The sequence below is a fragment of the Liolophura sinensis genome, chromosome 4 (genome assembly GCF_032854445.1).
Source record: "Liolophura sinensis isolate JHLJ2023 chromosome 4, CUHK_Ljap_v2, whole genome shotgun sequence".
NCBI lineage: Eukaryota > Metazoa > Mollusca > Polyplacophora > Chitonida > Chitonidae > Liolophura > Liolophura sinensis.
Window position 1 is genome coordinate 19,403,903 of NC_088298.1, and position 17,699 is coordinate 19,421,601.

The 17,699-nt window shown below is 39.2% G+C and overlaps 1 protein-coding gene across 1 annotated transcript; it reads right to left on the reverse strand.

Moving 5' to 3' along the window:
* Window positions 1-2,006: 2,006 nt before the first annotated feature.
* On the reverse strand, window positions 2,007-16,615 carry LOC135464675 (lupus La protein homolog). The gene is made up of 13 exons (XM_064742165.1): window positions 16,362-16,615; window positions 16,002-16,071; window positions 14,433-14,539; window positions 13,481-13,582; window positions 12,638-12,745; window positions 11,178-11,278; window positions 10,047-10,142; window positions 9,417-9,447; window positions 9,036-9,176; window positions 7,558-7,675; window positions 6,557-6,675; window positions 4,840-4,876; window positions 2,007-3,434 (listed from the first exon to the last, which is right to left on the reverse strand). The coding sequence occupies exons 1-13, from the start codon at window positions 16,530-16,532 to the stop codon at window positions 3,397-3,399; spliced, it is 1,239 nt and encodes a 412-aa protein (XP_064598235.1). The 5' UTR covers window positions 16,533-16,615; the 3' UTR covers window positions 2,007-3,396.
* Window positions 16,616-17,699: the final 1,084 nt, after the last annotated feature.

Genomic DNA, 17,699 nt, shown 5'->3' on the forward strand with positions numbered 1-17,699 from the left:
AGACTAAAGTAACGGAGACAAAAATGGTTTTATAATCTCCTGATTCGTTTTGTTGAAGTTCTCAAAGTGGCAAAACTTTCACACTGGTTGTGACACTGTTTTGTCCATTTTCTGCGCTTTTTCTGCCGTCTTTAGACTTGAAAGTGCTATGGCAATGGCTAAACCATGCGTTCAAGGTGACGTTTCATTGCAGATTAAATATTGATTCATTGATATTGAGCATGTGTGGGCAACCAAAATTTTTCTTCAGTAATATTCACCCAAATATTGACGAAAATATTGGGATTTTAGACTGCTTAAGGTTAAATCCCTAACCTATTGATATCACACAAAAGAACATCACACTACAAAGTGATGCCATGTGATGATTTCACTGGGACAGTGAAAATTAGTATGCTAGCGCTTAACACCAGGATATTTGCCACATAGCTTCTCTTGTTAACCTGACAAATAGCCTTCTGGACGGGGGTAAATCGCTGAGATTAAGTCCCTGGGAGTCCTCTGTGGCCCAAGAGGTTAGCACGCCAGCGTGGCCCAATGATCCAGAAGCCTCTCACCAATGTCACCACTGCAAGTTCAAGTCCAGCTCATGCTGGCTTCCTCTCCGGCAGTAAGTGGGAAGGTCTGGCAGCAACCTGTGGATGGTCGTGAGTTTCCCCAAGGTTCTGCTTGGTCTCCTCCTACCATAATGCTGGCCACCATCGCACAAGTGAAATATTCTTGAGTCTGGCGTAAAACTCCAATCAAGTAAATAACGTTCACCTGATACAAAATCCCTCTTCTAAACATGAATTTTTTTGGTAGGACTCTCACGTGAACACAAGTCTGACTGATAAAATCGGGGATCTCTCTGAAGCGTGATTTCGCTGTACATGAAACGTCTTACATTCCCACCTACCAAAGAACAGAAACGGCGGCGTATGATGGACAGACCACACTGGTGGAAGACGAGTGGTACTGAATGAAGCTAAGACTGCACAAAATGCTACACAAGCATTGCAGACTGCTTATTGTTACCAAGGCCTCACAAATAGCGACCGGGGGCCTCCGTGGCTCAGTCGGTTAAAGCGCTAGCGCAGCGTAATGACCCAGGAGTCTCTCACCAATGCGGTCGCTGTGAGTTCAAGTCCAGCTCATGCTGGCTTCCTCTCCGGCCGTACGTGAGAAGGTCTGCCAGCAACCTGCGGATGGTCGTGGGTTTCCTCCGGGCTCTGCCCGGTTTCCACCCACCATAATGCTGGCCGCCGTCGTATAAGTGAAATATTCTTGAGTCCGCGTAAAACACCAATCAAAAAAAAAAAAAAAAAATCAATCAAATAGCGACAGCAAGGAATACAATTCTCTGCCCAAGGCTGGGGTTGAACCCGCACCCAGTGTGTTCTAGAGAAGGAAAGAGTACTTCACCTACACATACTCCTGCTGGTATAAACTTGTGTCACTGAAGTAACAACACAGGCTTAGAATTAAAAGACCATGAATAACAGAGAAATAAAATAAATAAAGAGCCAGATTTGTTCTCATGACATAGAGAAGTAAAGAGTACTTCACCTACACACACTCCTGCTGGTATAAACTTGTGTCACTGAAGAAACAACACAGGCTAAGAATTAAAAGAACATGAATAACAGAGAAATAAAATAAATAAAGAGCCAGATTTGTTCTCATGACGTCAATATTTATGTGTAAACCTAAACAGTGGCAGCTGATGATGGGAAGGAACATGTGCATATGTACAGGTATGGCGTAGCACAAGGACAGATCAACAGTTTGTGTTATACAACAAGGCATTACTCATTAACACAGGTAAAGCTTTATTCCAAACTACTTCACAGGTAGGATTGCAGTCAGGTTTGTGGGCGATGGAAACTGGGCAAATACCAAGGGCAAAAACGAGGAAAGGCCCAGGGTAAACCACTGCTACTTGCCAGGTACGTGACAAACCATAACTGATGCAGGTGCTTAGTGCAAGACTTCCTGTCCAACAGGCCTTCTTATTACAAGGGGGGACTCGAGGACGAGCTACACAGAAGATCCAAATGATAGTAGAACGCATCATTTTTTCTGTCATGATGCAGTGCTTGTCTACTTCATTTATATTTTATGGGCACACATGCACCAATAATTGTGATGTAATAAAGGAAAGAACAAAACAGTTCATAGTTTTTGGAAGGTTACAGACAAGGAGTTTTACGAGTGTCCATTACAGCTTTGTATCGAGTTCACTTCACTCTCAGCAAACCTATCAGTAGCCTGTTGTATTCCATTGCCATTATTATGATACTTTAATCTTTATTTCATTTCACAAGCTTTTCTCCCAGACACCTTTAAATCAGCCTACAAGTATGTCTGGTCTAATCACAAGACGTATATTCTGAGCATACATCAGGCTTCACTAAGCCTGCCTCAACAACACCATTCTACCATTACAAAAAAATCTTCCTGCAACTCTCAATTGTATTTCCAGTCTGTTTGAAGAGTTAGTGTATTTTACATGCTGTACTCGAAAACAAAGCACATTGTCCTGACCCAACTGGTTCATTCATGTCATCAAATTTCATAAGTTTTGTGTGTCCCTTTTTCCAATTATTACCCATTCTTACTGTTTGGCATTACAAAGCTTAAGCTCTTGCTGTCTTTTAGCTCCTAATTTTAAACTCAACACAATTTGCATGAACCAAATTTCTCCTTCTATATGGCAGGTACAAATACATGTAATATTATAAAGTTTCAGATCTCACTTTCAGCCCCATACTAAATTAACATCATTTACACGTACATGTATCAAAATTTCAGTGTCAAGTTATAAAATAACATAAACACAGCTATACATGAAGGATGAAAGTAGAAAAAATTTCTCCAAAATATGCATGGGCTACTGGTACATGTGTGTGTCTATATATTCGGATCCTGAAACATGGTCACCACTATTTACAAACAACCCTTTTCAGGACAAACTCCATTTTGGACGCTGGAAAACAACTTAGTGCTATATGTATTTCTCCGATCAAAACTTAAACATGTCTCATTGAATGAAATATACTGGTCCTTTAAAGTTCATGTAAATGGCAATTACACTTAATCTTCCATTTGATTAATGAGCACTTTTAATAATTTGTAACGTCGTTATAACGAAAAATGGAGTCCTACTATAACCGAACATGTACCATGTGCAAAGAGACCGAAGAGTGCATTGCAGGGGCAGTAATCCATGCGGGCTCAACTTATAAGGAGATGGGAGTTCTGCACAGTGAGATGATGTGTTGACCCAAGCCTTTAGGAGAACCACTAACTGTCATCCACTGTCTGTAGTCAGCAATAGGAGAATTGATCTCCTGTATTAAACACCAAGTGAGTTATCCCCTCTTTAATAGTCCTTTCACTTTCAGTTTAATAATATCACTCTGTCTTCAATGCCTTTGCTGGAGGTTCACCATCTAAAAAAAAAAAGAAGTAAAAAAAAAACAGTTTGAGCTGAAAGAAGTGATGAGAGTCATTGTACTTGCCTCAGACAAAGACAAAGCCAGTGGTCCAAATCGAGCACAAATAAAAGCTATCACTGTGTGAAATTAAGTAAGGTTCATAGACACACCCACAATTCCTGGTGTGTTCAGACCTTCAATGCCTAATATGATAATGTAGCCATTCATCGCCGATCATCTTCACACAACACTTATGCCATTGATCAGAGCAATGTTTCAGAAAGCTTTTCGGAAAACTGATAGTGACAGGTACCTAGAGTCAGTCCACTGTCAAGGTTTTACACATAGAGTGAGTGAGTACTTGGGGTTTAACGTTGTACTTAATAATATTTCAGTCATATGATAACAAAGGGGTTCCTAGAGTGCATACATTGTACCTCCTTGTTGCAGAAAGGATTTCCACCGCTCTTTTATCTGGTGCTGCTTCACTAAGACGACTTACCGAAGGCAAGTAAGCCGCCCCACCTGAACCATTATACTGATATTGGGTAAACCAGTGGTTGCACTATCCCCTTAATGCTGAACCCCAAGCTGCGAAGTTACAACTTCCTCTTTTAAGGTCTTAGGTATGACCCAGCCCAGGATTGATCCTGGATCTACTGCCTCCCGAAGCGGAAGCTCTACCAACTGTGCCTTCGCAGCCAGTTTTACTCACAGAAGGCTAGTGCTCAGTACTTGAGCTAATTAGGATGTCAAGTGAAGTCATTTGATCAGTTCCATCGAACAATGCAAGATATTTTAGGCCTACTCTGTTTCAATTAATCCTGTGAACTGGCGCTAGTGTGAAGCAGGAACTTGTGCTATTGTTGTCTGACAACTTAACTATAGCACAACATCTACAATGTATCAGTTTCTACTGTAATGTTGCGCTGTCTTTAATGTGATATCATTGAGAAGAACTGGGAAAGGACTATTTGACATCAATTAAATGACGTCTAGGTCCCTTTTTTTTCGCAAAGCTGACCTTTATTTTATTTTTGGTTTATGATGTCCAGGTTCTGCTGCCTGGCATATGACAGGTCTCCATTCAAAAAAATACACTGTTCCAGAAATTTGATTCTTGTTTAAAAATCAGGAAAAAATTTACTTCTACTGTGGTAATATGTTTCAGGAATGGAGGAAAACAATTGCTAGACTCCAAAAGAAAACCACTGCCCTTTGGTATGTGATGGGCAAACTTTCCAACATGTGAGGCACAGATTTTCGAATGCCAAGCGAGATCAATGTGTACTCAAGAATTTTCCCCCTAATAAGATGCTGGCAGTTTTATAAAGTGCATGACAAAAAGTTAGATACTCTACATGTGGAAGACAAACTGTCTTTATCAAGTGTTAAACCGCACAGAACGGCAACCACATACCTGCTTTTTCCTTTCCTCCTGATCTGTTCTGCTGGCCCTGCAACACAACATATCGAAAAAGATGACAGTTTAGTTTTCACATTAAAAGAATATAAACAGTGTTCAATAATAATGCAAAGCTGGCTACAAAATCAACCTTGTTTGCATATGCAGACATATATAGTACGGGAATGCCATGTTAGAAGACACCAAATGTGACACCACACCCAGGCATAGTACATCTATACCAAGCCAGTCAGCGTTTGGTCTATTTCCACATGTTGAATACCAAGACAGGATTTATTTGTATGTATCAAGATATATTCATGCTTGGAGTTTAACGTCATACTTAATTTTTCAGTCACATGACGATGAAGAGTCATTAGGCATGTGTACATATATTGTGTCTCCTTGTGGCAGGGCCTCCCAAAGCAGAAGCTCTACCAACTGAAGTGGCCAGTACCAAAGACACCAGATATGACAACCCATCCAGTCATATTATACTGACACTGGGCTAATCAGTCATGGTTCCTTTATCTAGCCTCTCAGTTACTAGAGCCAAGCAAGGCAGCAGCAAGTACCATTTTTAAAGTCTTTGGTAGACCTCAACCCAGATTTGATCCCGAGGTCTCCCGACTTTGAGGTGGATGCTCTAACCATCAGGCCACTGGTCAGGATTTGTTTGTTACCACAACTGGAAGTGCTTTCATTTGTGACGTTTGCATTAATGGCTAGGTCTGCGATTTTATATTTACAACACACTAGCTTGATGCAATTACTCCCACACAAGTCCATGCATTCTACAGCTGGCCTTCAAGCCCATTTTGTCTTCAAGCGTAGACAGAGTAGAATTTATGCAGTATGGAGAGTCAACCATTGCTGTCAACAACCAGTCTACTATCATTCCACAAGCTCACCGCAGGCAAACTACTGGCATTTTAATGGTTAACTGCTGGTAGTACAGAAGTAAACAGCTGTTTGTGTATGGTGAAGAGAGTTTCATACAGAAGTATATGTTTTCTAACTTGGTTTTCTAACTCAGCTATTGTTAAGAAAAGTACAAAAACAGTGCAATGGGCTTATGGACACATTTACACAATCAAACAATCAACAAGCTTTCAGTCAAATAAACCTATTATTAAAGGAGAAGAAAACTTAAAAACTTGACACTAAAGGCTGAAAAGAGCAGATTTTTTTCTATCTGGTTGTACCTGCGGCATAAGTTTGCGATTTTTCTGCCCCGTACATGCAAAGCCTGAAAACGGCAAAGCTGGAATAAATCGCTGAGTTCATTGCGTCCTCCATCTTTAACACCCTGTAATTTATAATGGGGGTGGTGTGTTGCCTCTCAGCCATTGAGAGTCGATAAAACTGCCGGCTTGTTCGTGTAAACTCGGAACATATGTCCAACATTCCAGTTCCCCGATCGTCAAGCGGAAAACGAACTGTACTGTTTGCTAACTTCTGCGAAAAAAAAAAGAGTCCTACCGGAAATGTACTTTGGCGGTTTCCGACGGCAATTCTCCTCTAAAAACAGAAGGCTTCAGGACTTGTTCTTAGGCAAAATGGAGTCGCCCACAGCAGATGTTGGCGCGGACTTTATTTATAACTTATCAACATGAAGGACATATTAAAATTTTTTTTATGGCATGAGAGGTAATGTATACTCTTATCAATGTTATTTGATTGATATTTAAATTTTCTTCTCCTTTAAGCATGTTGAGACCAGTTTCATCACCTTTTTGAAACCAAAAGGTCCTCGCTTACGTCCCCGCTGATTTCTGTTTCTGCCCATCATCTTCATTTTGTCAGCTTGAGCCTGGAAAATCTTCCTCCAGTGGTCGATTTCTGCGTCTCCTGAGGACAAAACCAGACATAATCTTTTCTTACTGTCCTAACAGGATGTTGGTGAACAAGGTGTATTTTAGTCAACCACTGTGACGGAAGTCTACAATTTGTCTTTCAAAATGAACAAAAACAAAATCATCATTAAACAACCAGTTCTAATCGAAAATAAAAATTTACGTTAAGTCACGAAGCATATAATCAAATGAATGTATTTCTGCCACCTGTAAGATTTTCACAGAATTGTTTCCATCTCACAATAATGTCAAAATACAGCACTCAAAAGTGAGTTGCGTGCCTGAAGTAAACCACAGACCTTCAACATGTATGTGACAAACCTCTTGACTTCAAACTGCTTCAGGAGCGGTAGATCCAGGGTCAATCCTGGATCGAGTCACCCCTTGGACTTTAAAAGAGGAAGTTGTAACTTCCTCACTTGGTGTTCAGCATGACAGGGATATAGCAATACCTGGTTGACCCACATCAGTATAATGGCTTGGGCTGGGTGGCTTACTTGCCTTTGGTAAGGCGTCTCAGTGAAGCAGCACTAGATAAAAGAGCGGTGGAAATCCGCCCTGCAACAAGGAGGCACATTACATGCACTCTAAGCATTCCTTCGTCATCATATGACTGAAAAATTGTTAAGTACGACGTTGAACCCCAAGCACTCACTCACTCAAATCGCAGCCAAAAAACAGCATCAATCAGCTACGAGAGGAGTTCACCTCAACACCTCACCACGTGCCTGAAAAACCTCGACATAAAATTGCTGATCAACCACCAAGATAAACAGCTGTCAGAAAAAATGCCACCAGAAACTTGAATTAAGTTTCACAGGCTCGCTGAGCAAATTCTAAGACATAAGGCAGTCATACCAGTCACGATTATGCTTACCTTCTAAGACATCAGCCTCTAGGGTTAAATTATTAAACACTATTTTCCCATCGTTGGCCATCTTAATTTTCTCCATGACAACAGCTGCCTCATTGGCTTCCACAAACCGAACCACTGCCTGAAATCACAAAGTCAAACAATGTATGACACAACCCGAGTCTTAATATTAGCATGTTGAAAAGGGTATACGGGGATTTCAATCTGGGTGTGAAATTTTAACCCTGAGCTGCAGATTAAATCTCCACATACCCTTCTCAACATGCAGATAACAATTTTATCCCTACAATAGTTAGCAAATTGACAGTCCTTCTCATGTTATATAAAGCTGAGCTGTGAAAAATCATGCAAGCCATGTCCACTGCAAACTCATGCTGGCGTCTTCTCCGGCCGTACGTGGGAAGGTCTTCCAGCAACCTGCGGATGGTCGTGGGTTTCCCCAGGCTCTGCGTGGATTCCTCCCACGATATTGCTGGCCGCTGTCGTATTAATGAAATATTCTTGAGTATGGCGTAAAACGATTACTGTCGCACCTACCGTGAGCAGTACTCAAATAGGTGTCACTTCTTTTCAAATCATTGATGAGCACTTATAAACACCGGGCAAAGTGACTGTCATCTTTTGGGCAGTTCTAAGGCAAAACATATTTCACCATTATCATTGCCAGCCACTCATTCTTTACCAAGCAACAGAAACCGCAAACATTACCATTGTGTTGTCCTACACACTTCACAGTTTGTCAGAAGCTCACTCAATGGACCACAGGAGAGACATAGCCAATGAAATAGCATGTATCAGAGTGACATTCATTAGAAGCCAGCACGTGCTGGTATCTATTTTTCTTTCATTTTACAGGCATAGCGAAGACTTATCAAACTAAAGACTTTATACCTACCCAAGTCTTAGCACCAGAGTTTGTATATATTTAAACCATAATTTCCCTTCCCTGCTGTTTAGCTGGCCTGCCAAGCTTTCTTAGCGCAACTCCCGACACCCTGGCAAAGATTTCACTTCATTACTACTACCACCTGTAGTATACGATTCAATGTTGGATATTTTCTTCGCTGGAATTTTTTTTTGCGGTTAATTATTGACTGCGAAATCCGCTAAAATTAGTTCCACGTGAAAATTAAGTACTTCACAGTATTCATTTGATTGGTGTTTTACGCCATACTCAAGAATATTTCACTTATACCACAGCGGCCAGCAGAGCCCGGGGGAAACCCACGACCATCCGCATGCCGTTGACAGACCTTCCCACGTACGGCATCTTTCACAACAGTATGTCAACATTTTTAACCCAATGGCAACTGAGAATCACGGATCAAGTTGGGACAATTCTATTTATATGCTTATATTATTAATAATTTATTAAATTTCTTTGTAACTAAAGTCATGTCTAAATGTATTTATGAGGCTTTCAATGCTTCCTCACATATAGCTATTTCTTTTCAGAAGACGTATCTTCCCATATCTCTCACCTCTTTGTCTCCTTGCTCGAAGTCGACCCACCGAACTGTTGAAAAGTCATCGAAGAAATTCCTGACATCATCAATCGTAATGTCCCCTTCAAACCCAGTCAGATGTAACAAGGCACCTTTTGTCATCTTATCCTTAATCTCCTACAAATATAGATTGAAATAAAAAACCAAACTTCCATAACAACAATGATACAACAATGAACTGTAATTTTATTGGTTCAACTGATAGAGCAACCCAGAATACTTCATTCTGATAAGCTGAGATCGAGGTTTCATCTTAACCTTCATCTAAGTACTAGTTAGCTGTTTTTTACGGAGAAAAGTACCAAACAACAGACCCAGGGTCAAGTATGCCTTTCTAATTTGGGCTTGTTTACATACCTCTTCTTCTGATTTTTCCTCTTTTGTATTTCTGTTTAAAAAAAAACAAAAAAACATCAAAGTACATACAAATTAAAATCCAATATGTAGCTTCCAAACATTATTTGATTGGTATTTATGGACATAAAATGTTACTGACAATATTAATTATATATGTTTGTTGTCAACTTTAATGGCCATAAAACAACCACAACAACAAACGACAACCAGGCAGAGAGCCTTGGAGAATCTCCTGCTTCCATCACTCCTGCACAGAAAATGTTAAGGTGTCTCGTAAGAAATGCACGTTATTGATGCTTTCAGCTAAAGACATTTCAAACATGAAAGCCATTCAATTGTTGTTTTCTTGGGGATTAAAAAAATTATATTTTATTCACTTAAACACCACTGGTTGAGGAGTAGGCAACAATCCACTGGTTTTTGTTACGATGAGTTTTGAATTTAGTCAGGAAGGCTTACAATATGATCTGAATTCTCTCTTGTTGACAGGGTGCATACTGGAGTTAGCGTTCAATAAACATTTATAACACTAAAATAAATTTATCACACTGAGCATAAATTTATGACTTCAGTGAAATTTAAAATTTGGACTGTTCATGAAAGACCTGATAAGCTTGTTTACAAACTTACCCCTCACACGTGTCCTTTTTCTGCACCTGTCGCGCCTTCTCCTTTCTCAGTTTCTCCTCCTGTCGTTCCTGGTCTTTTCTCTTGAAATAATCATCTCTGTAAAACAAAAATCATGTTTGAAATAATAATCTCTGTAAAACAAAAATCATGTATGAAATAATCATCTCTGTAAAACGAAAAATTATGTTTGAAATAATCATCTCTGTAAAACAAAAATCATATCTGAAATAATCGTCTCTGTAAGGCAAAATTATATTTGAAATAATCATCTCTATAAGGTAACAATATTTGAAATAATCATTTCTGTAAGGCAAAAATCATATTGAAATAATTATCTCTGTAAGACAAAAATCATGTTTGAAATAATTACACCTGTAAAATGAAAATCTGAAATTTGAAATAATAATCTCTGTGGCTCTAATATTATATCTGAAATACTTTTTAAAACAAAATAAACAATTATTTGAAGTTGGAATTTCTGCCTATTGAACAGAGCTATAAAATAGACAAACTTTTGTGGGAGACTTCATTGCTGAGTGGACTGACGTATTACTGCCGAATTAGTGCCTGAGTGTGGTCTCCAGCCAGTGTTCAGCACTGACTCTCAGTCTATGACCGATTCATCTGTTTACTTACCTGACTATTATTTTAAGAAATGGATTCATTTGTTTATCTATCTGACCATGTATGTCACAACAGAGATAGGCTCAGGACAGGTAGGTGCTGACTAACAACTACCTGAAAAATACCCTTTTGTTGGAGAAGGCTGTGTAACTTATTCTAATCTCATTGATGTCCAGCATTGTACAGAAGAATTTTTCATCACCATGTCAGATTTATGGGTGTAGGAAACCAAAGTGTGGGCAGGAACCCTTTCGCCCTGCCCTTTGACAGGTATCTATCAAACCTTCTGGCATCAAAATGCAGCTGAACCCGTGCGAAATGGATTCAAACATGCGACCTGACTGGTCAAGGTTCTGACCAATCAGTGAGCCAGCACTTAAAACATTTAAGCCAGCAAGAGCTCTGTTGTTCAACCGAGCTTCTCACGCTATATATGTAAGTATCGTCTTTACAGTCAGGAAAATGATGTTTTGCTATCATGCCATCATTTCATAAAGATTAACTTACTTCAAACATCTCACAAGTTCCTTGTCATCATATTTCACACTTTCTGCCTTGACAAATTTTTCTGCATCGTCTTCTTTCTCGTAGATGACAAAAACAGAGCCCTGCAGAAGAGAATATATACAAATTTTATTTCTTTATTTGATTGATGTTTTATGCCGATACTCAAGAATATTTCAGTTGTACCACTACAGTCAGCATTATGGTGGCAGGAAACCAGACAGAGTCTGGGAGAAACCCACGACTATCCGCAGGATGTTGTCAGACCTTCCCATGTACCACCGGAGAGGAATGAGCTGGACTTGACACATATACTATAAACAAATGAGATGGAACTGTTATATACAGATAGTAGTAAGGTGTCATACTGCTGTCTGGTGTATGATTAATTTTTTTCAACTCGTCAAACAGGGCTCTGTGGAAATGTCTCAAAGCCTGGAAATGCAGATTGCACATGACACCATCTTGATTTTTTTTTTTTTTTTTTCAATGCAAAAATTCTAACAATACCCTTGTCTTTCCTGGCCTCACAGTCACTGAAATGATTCACTGATTGGATGGTGGGTGTTAAACATCATCTTTAAAAATGTTTGTGGATGGCTTTCATTCGAATAGTTTTTTCTTTTGCTTTTTTTTCCTTTTTTCCCTGTCCAGCTTTCCACAAGAGCAACTTGCACTTCCATACTCCTCCCATGGAAGCTTCAAACAACTGTAATCTCAGGTCTCACTTCCATACTCCTCCCAGGGAAGCTTCAAACAACTGTAATCTTGGCTTCACTTCCATACTCCTCTCAGGAAAGGTATCAACAACTGTAATCTTCGGCCTCACTTCCATACTCCTCTCAGGGAAGCTTCAAACAACTGTAATCTTTGGTTTCACTTCCACACTCCTCTCAGGGAAGCTTTGATCAACTGTAATCTTCAGCCTTGCTTCCATACTCCTCTCAGGGAGGCTTTGAACAACTGTAATCTTTGGCTTCACTTCCATACTCCTCTCAGGAAAGGTGTGAACAACTGTTATCTGCGACCTCACTTCCATACTCCTCTCAGGGAGGCTTTGAACAACTGTAATCTTTGGCTTCACTTCCATACTCCTCTCAAGGAACTTCAAACAACTGTAATCTTTGGTTTCACTTCCACACTCCTCTCAGGGAAGCTTTGATCAACTGTAATCTTCGGCCTTGCTTCCATACACCTCTCGGGTAAGCTTCAAACAACTCTAATCTTTGGCTTCACTTCCATACTCCCCTCAGGAAAGGTTCGAACAACTGCAATCTTCAGCCTCACTTCCACATTACTTTTGATTTTTCACAGCAGGTACGCTGACCACATTAGTGACTGAATAACTTTCCTACATGTAAATGCAAGAGATTTCACTTCCAAACAATCAATGGCCACTACCCCTAGAACACTTTAATACAATCTTTTGAAAACTGCTCTAGTTAGCCTTCCACTCCACCCACCTTGAACTCTCTCTTTTGATTCCTCCGCATCTGAATGTTTTCTACTGGTCCATACCCTCTGAAAAACTCCTCAATCTGGTCCAAGCTACTGTCAACAGGCAAGCCTTTCTGCAAAATACAAATTTGATGCATTTTAGGGGTTTTCTTTATTTCTAGAAGTATTATTGTTCATATATTCTGTGCACCGAACTAGATATTTGGTCATTTTTTTTCACAAACTGCAGACTTTTAAACTGCGCAGAGTATTTTTGACCTGAAATGTTACACCATTTTTGAACTGAAATGTTAAACCATTTTTGAACTGAACTGTTACATCATTTTTGAACTGAGCTGTTACACCATTCTTGAACTGAAATGTTACACCATTTTTGAACTGAACTGTTACATCATTTTTTAACTGAACTGTTACCCCATTCTTGAACTGAAATGTTACACCAGTTTTGAACTTATATGTTACATCATGTTATATGCAGATTTGACTATCATACAGGGCAATTTGTGGAGATGCACATTGTCAATGTATTGCAGAGATTACTGCAATATGGCTCAAATGCTGCCAATGTGGCGTTCAACCAAATATCATTCATTCATTTTTCAAAATACAACCTGCACAGACTAAGTTATAGATAAGCAATTAAATCAATTTTCCTTTCAACCATAAATCATCTCAATGAAAGCTTTACGTCCAAATTATTCCAAAAACAAAGAAAAAAAATGAACAAAAACATGATTTTCGTCAATGAAACAAAAAGATTTTCTAATAATATTCAGAGCCAGCCTTGGAATAAGATCACGATATAAAAAACTGAACAATGCCGGACTGACAAAGATTTGACGTTATACCGCGTAAATGCTGCGCTTCTTGAGTTCAGCTTTCCTTTCCGTCGTGTTCTCCGGCAGAGGCCTGGACTTTGATCTCCGCAACTTGCTGTTGTCTTCTGTCACCTGAAATAGATGACATTTATTGTTATAATTATAAATGTCAACGATTTAATTACTAATGTTTAAATACTGCATTTAACATAATTTCCCTCTACAGAGGGGAAATTGTCAGATAATATCTGCCATGGAAGAAGAAAACATCCTTGACAAAACCTCTCAAAACAAAATGTCTCAAATAATAAAGCATGAATCTGATTTACAGACATATTGGAAAAACTAAAATGGAGGAACAAATACCCAGAAATAATTTAACTCGTGTAGTGAGCATCCACGCAGTTCACACAACTTAACATGTACAATAACATGTACATGTATAGCCTACAAACATCACAGTACCATCATTTTGGATTCATTAACGCTCTTGTTCATAGTCATCAATGTTCAGTTTATTTACTCATTCATTTAATTTACGTTGAATGTCTTCCTACAGTGGTGGCCATCTATTTTATGGTTAGAGGAAACCTGACCGCCCGACATAAACCACTGACCTCTGGAAAATATTTATTTATTTATATATTTGACTGGTGTTTTACGCCTTAAGAATATTTCACTTAGCTTTATGGTGGGAGGACACCGGGCTGAGACCAGGGTGGAAACCCATGTTCATCCACAGAATGCTGGCAGACCATCCACCGGTTGCTGGCAGCCCTTCCCACGTACGGCAGGAGCCGAAGTCAGCATAAGCTGGACTTGAACTCACAGTGAACGCATTGGTCCTGACTCACTGGTACGTTAACCACTTCAACGACACAGCCATATTGGTTACGACCGCTTTGAACTCACACTCTACACACGACATATAAAAATATACACATCTTGATAATCTGCACATACATGCACGTGTACTACTCACTTCAAGCAAACCCGCTTTCGATTTCCTGAGTGCGTCACAAATTTCTTTCGCGTCATTACTCAGGGACTTGAGTCTGTTAAATTTGAGCATGGTTTCCATGGGAACCCCTGACAATCCTGTTAAGGAACACATTTACCGCACAGCTGACTGAATATTTTTCTGATTTATGTGGGTATGTATGGTTAAGATTTTAGGCTTAAACATTTTCAAGCTGTCTTAAGGAGCCATTTGGTGTGTGTATATATATATTGTGTCTTCAGAGTCCGTGCTGCTGCCACTAAAATATCATGCCGAAGACACCAGACTTGACACCTCACCCAGTCACCTTATACTGACACTGTGCCAATTATTCTGTTTCCTTAGTCTAACCTCTCAGCACTGAGTGACAAGCAAGGCAGCAATAAGTACCATTTTGGAAGTTTTTGGTTTGACCTGTCCAGGGTTTGATCCCATGATTCTACAGTCTTTTTTAGTCTACAAAAGCCGTTCACTATCCTGATTTCATGATTAAATGTTTTGTTTACAACTTAAGATCTCATTATAAAATGAAGATACATCTGAAAGAATAGCTAACTTTAAAATTTTTTTTTTACAACTGTAAGATGGAAGCTGGACATGCACGGAATATGCAGATCGGGTTAGACACCTCAAGTCACCACTCTGAGTCTAATTCCACCCAGGACACGTCTATTTGCTGGTCTTGATTTATTAGAGAAAGTAATCATATCTATAGTTTGTATGTGTCTTATACATTTCAATCAATCAACCAAACTTACAATTAAACCACTTGGGTTGAACTTTAAACCATGGCAGTTGTATTTATTTATTTGATTGCTGACAGACCTTTCTGAGCATGGCATGGCAACAGTAATGTCACACTACATAAAAGAACACTTTCAGTGCAATTTTTGTGCATTTTAAATTCGGAGACAAAGCTACATCAGTTAGATTGGCCAATATTAGGGCTTCGCAAAAAGTGTAATTTTATCAGTCTACACAGAATATTGCCTCGAGAATATGCTTGAATAATTACCTTGTAAATATTTGAAAAAGTTGAAGAATTACAGTACTCAAATCATAATTACCTTGTAAATATTTGAAAAAGTTGAAGAATTACAGTACTCAAATCATAATTACCTTGTAAATATTCGAAAAGGTTGAAGAATTACAGTACTCAAATCATTAGAAAGAGGATGATAATTAAAAATGTTAAGATTCCCTTCCCAATGTGACTGCCTAATATATAAGAGGCCAGGTTTGTGGGTGGGGCAAATCAGAGTGCCTGTAGTCAGGTAGTAAAGCACTGGACTTGGGCAGGCATCTGACAAACCTGCTGATGATCAAGCAGTGAATTCTGGATTCATGCATATTCAGCTTCATTTGTAAAAGTCTTAACAGTCGCAATAAGTCAGTACTAAAACCATCTGAGCCCGCGAATTCCCCCCCCCCCCCCAAATAAGGTGACTAAACTTAGTACTACACTGATATTTGTCAATAACTAATCAAAAAGAATCAATCAGATTTTTGGTTCCATTAACTAAATTAACACATCTGTTGAAATAAGGATACATCCATCGTCCAGTTTTATCTGTTCCTGAAGGAATTTGTCTCTGGCCAGGTTGATGTCTCCAAAGTAGTACTGTAAGACAGAGAAGTAGAAACTTTGCTTTACACTAGAGAACGATTCAACTTAAAAAATACAGATATCAAGCATATGAGCACACTTTTACTTTACACTCGCAAACAATTCAACTTAAAGAAGACAGAAATACATGTATTTTTTTTTTCTCTTCAATCGACATAACGGTTTAGGAAAAAGTTACTTGAGTTGACCTCCCGACACCCCCACGCCCCGGGAAAGTTCGGTCTAATAACTGAATAAATCCACCTAGTCTGTCCCCAGCTTACACTATCTGCTGCTCATCTTACCTCTACTTGTCTGATAATTTTATTCTCCTGTGCACTTGGCTCTTCCCCCTTATCTGTCTTCTCAGTGGGCACAACCACCTCCTCCACTTTAACTGTTACCGCGGCCGCTTCACCATTCTCACCCCCACCTCCGTCAGCCTGTGGAGTTGCCTCCCCTTTGCTGACCTCCATCGTAATGCTCGGGGCAGACTCCTCAACCTTTACAGTTGTAGCTTCAGCTTTTTCTCCTCCATTAACCTTTTCCTGTACATCAGCCATTTGCTTAAGCTATAAAAAACAGAAAAAAACATTTTTGCAGAAATTGACTGTTGTCGGGTATGACAGTGGTACATTTCGTAGCCTGAGGTCTTCACATTAAGCTAAAGGATTTATGCCCCTATCACAGGGTGGTCATAACTTCAACAATAAGCTAATATGCTAGTGACACTTGATTGAAAATAGGCCTTTATACTGAATGGAAAGCCAGTACTTTGTTTTCTGACTTGTTATACCATCATTCCATGGTTGAACAGTTCAGTCTCCTTACTAATTTCACTAGCTTTTACTCTGTAGTACTCTGTCTATCAGCACACCAACAGGATAATGTAGCTACAATAAATGCTCCCTCAGTGTAATACTGGACACACAGACACCAGACAGGACACCCTACTGACAGCACCTGTACTTATTTCACCAAGCTAAATGTTGAATTTTACCTGGATGTTGTAACCGTCTGATATTAACAAAAATAAAAAAAAAAGCATCCATGTCAATTAATACCAGAACTGTTTTTGACCTAACGGCATTTCCTTTTGGCTCTGCTCCTAACAAGACTTTATTAGCAGATCACTGATTAACACTGTCACTCTTAATTAAGACTTACTCCTGACTTTAAATACTCCACTTTGAAAGAAGAAATATAAGTAAACTACCTTAATACATAAAACACTTACGTGTTGTAACAATGGACTTAACACATCAGGTACATTTATCAGCATCATAAAACGAAAATCGACTTTCACTTTCAAATTTTAAAATGAAGAATAAAATCAACAGGTTATTGTCAGGATTTCACAGGACTGAAAGTAAAAAAGTTCTCCCAGAAAAGAAAATAAATACGTTAAAAAAAAGTTGAATCATACAGTATGAGTCGTGAGTAGCCCAGAAGATTTTCACGACTAACTCCTGCACAGCCACTTCACAGAATTCGTTCCGTCCACGTGGGACTCACGTTGTTCTATTGATGTATCAAAATGAAACCAATCTTTGATTCCTGCGCTCGTATCTCAACGTTTCATAAAGATTTCAACAGCTCTGGACAAATACTCTTCACATTACCCTGTAGTGAATACATTCATT

What these genes read in the sequence shown, in the direction of transcription:
- LOC135464675 (XM_064742165.1), bottom strand. Translation starts at nt 16,532, where the DNA reads ATGGAGGTCAGCAAAGGGGAGGCAACTCCACAGGCTGACGGAGGTGGG. An exon ending in AAATTATCAGACAAGTAGAG is followed by an intron (nt 16,072 to 16,361) that starts GTAAGATGAGCA and finishes TCTGTCTTACAG; the next exon opens with TACTACTTTGGAGACATCAA. An exon ending in CGAAAGCGGGTTTGCTTGAA is followed by an intron (nt 13,583 to 14,432) that starts GTGAGTAGTACA and finishes CATCTATTTCAG; the next exon opens with GTGACAGAAGACAACAGCAA.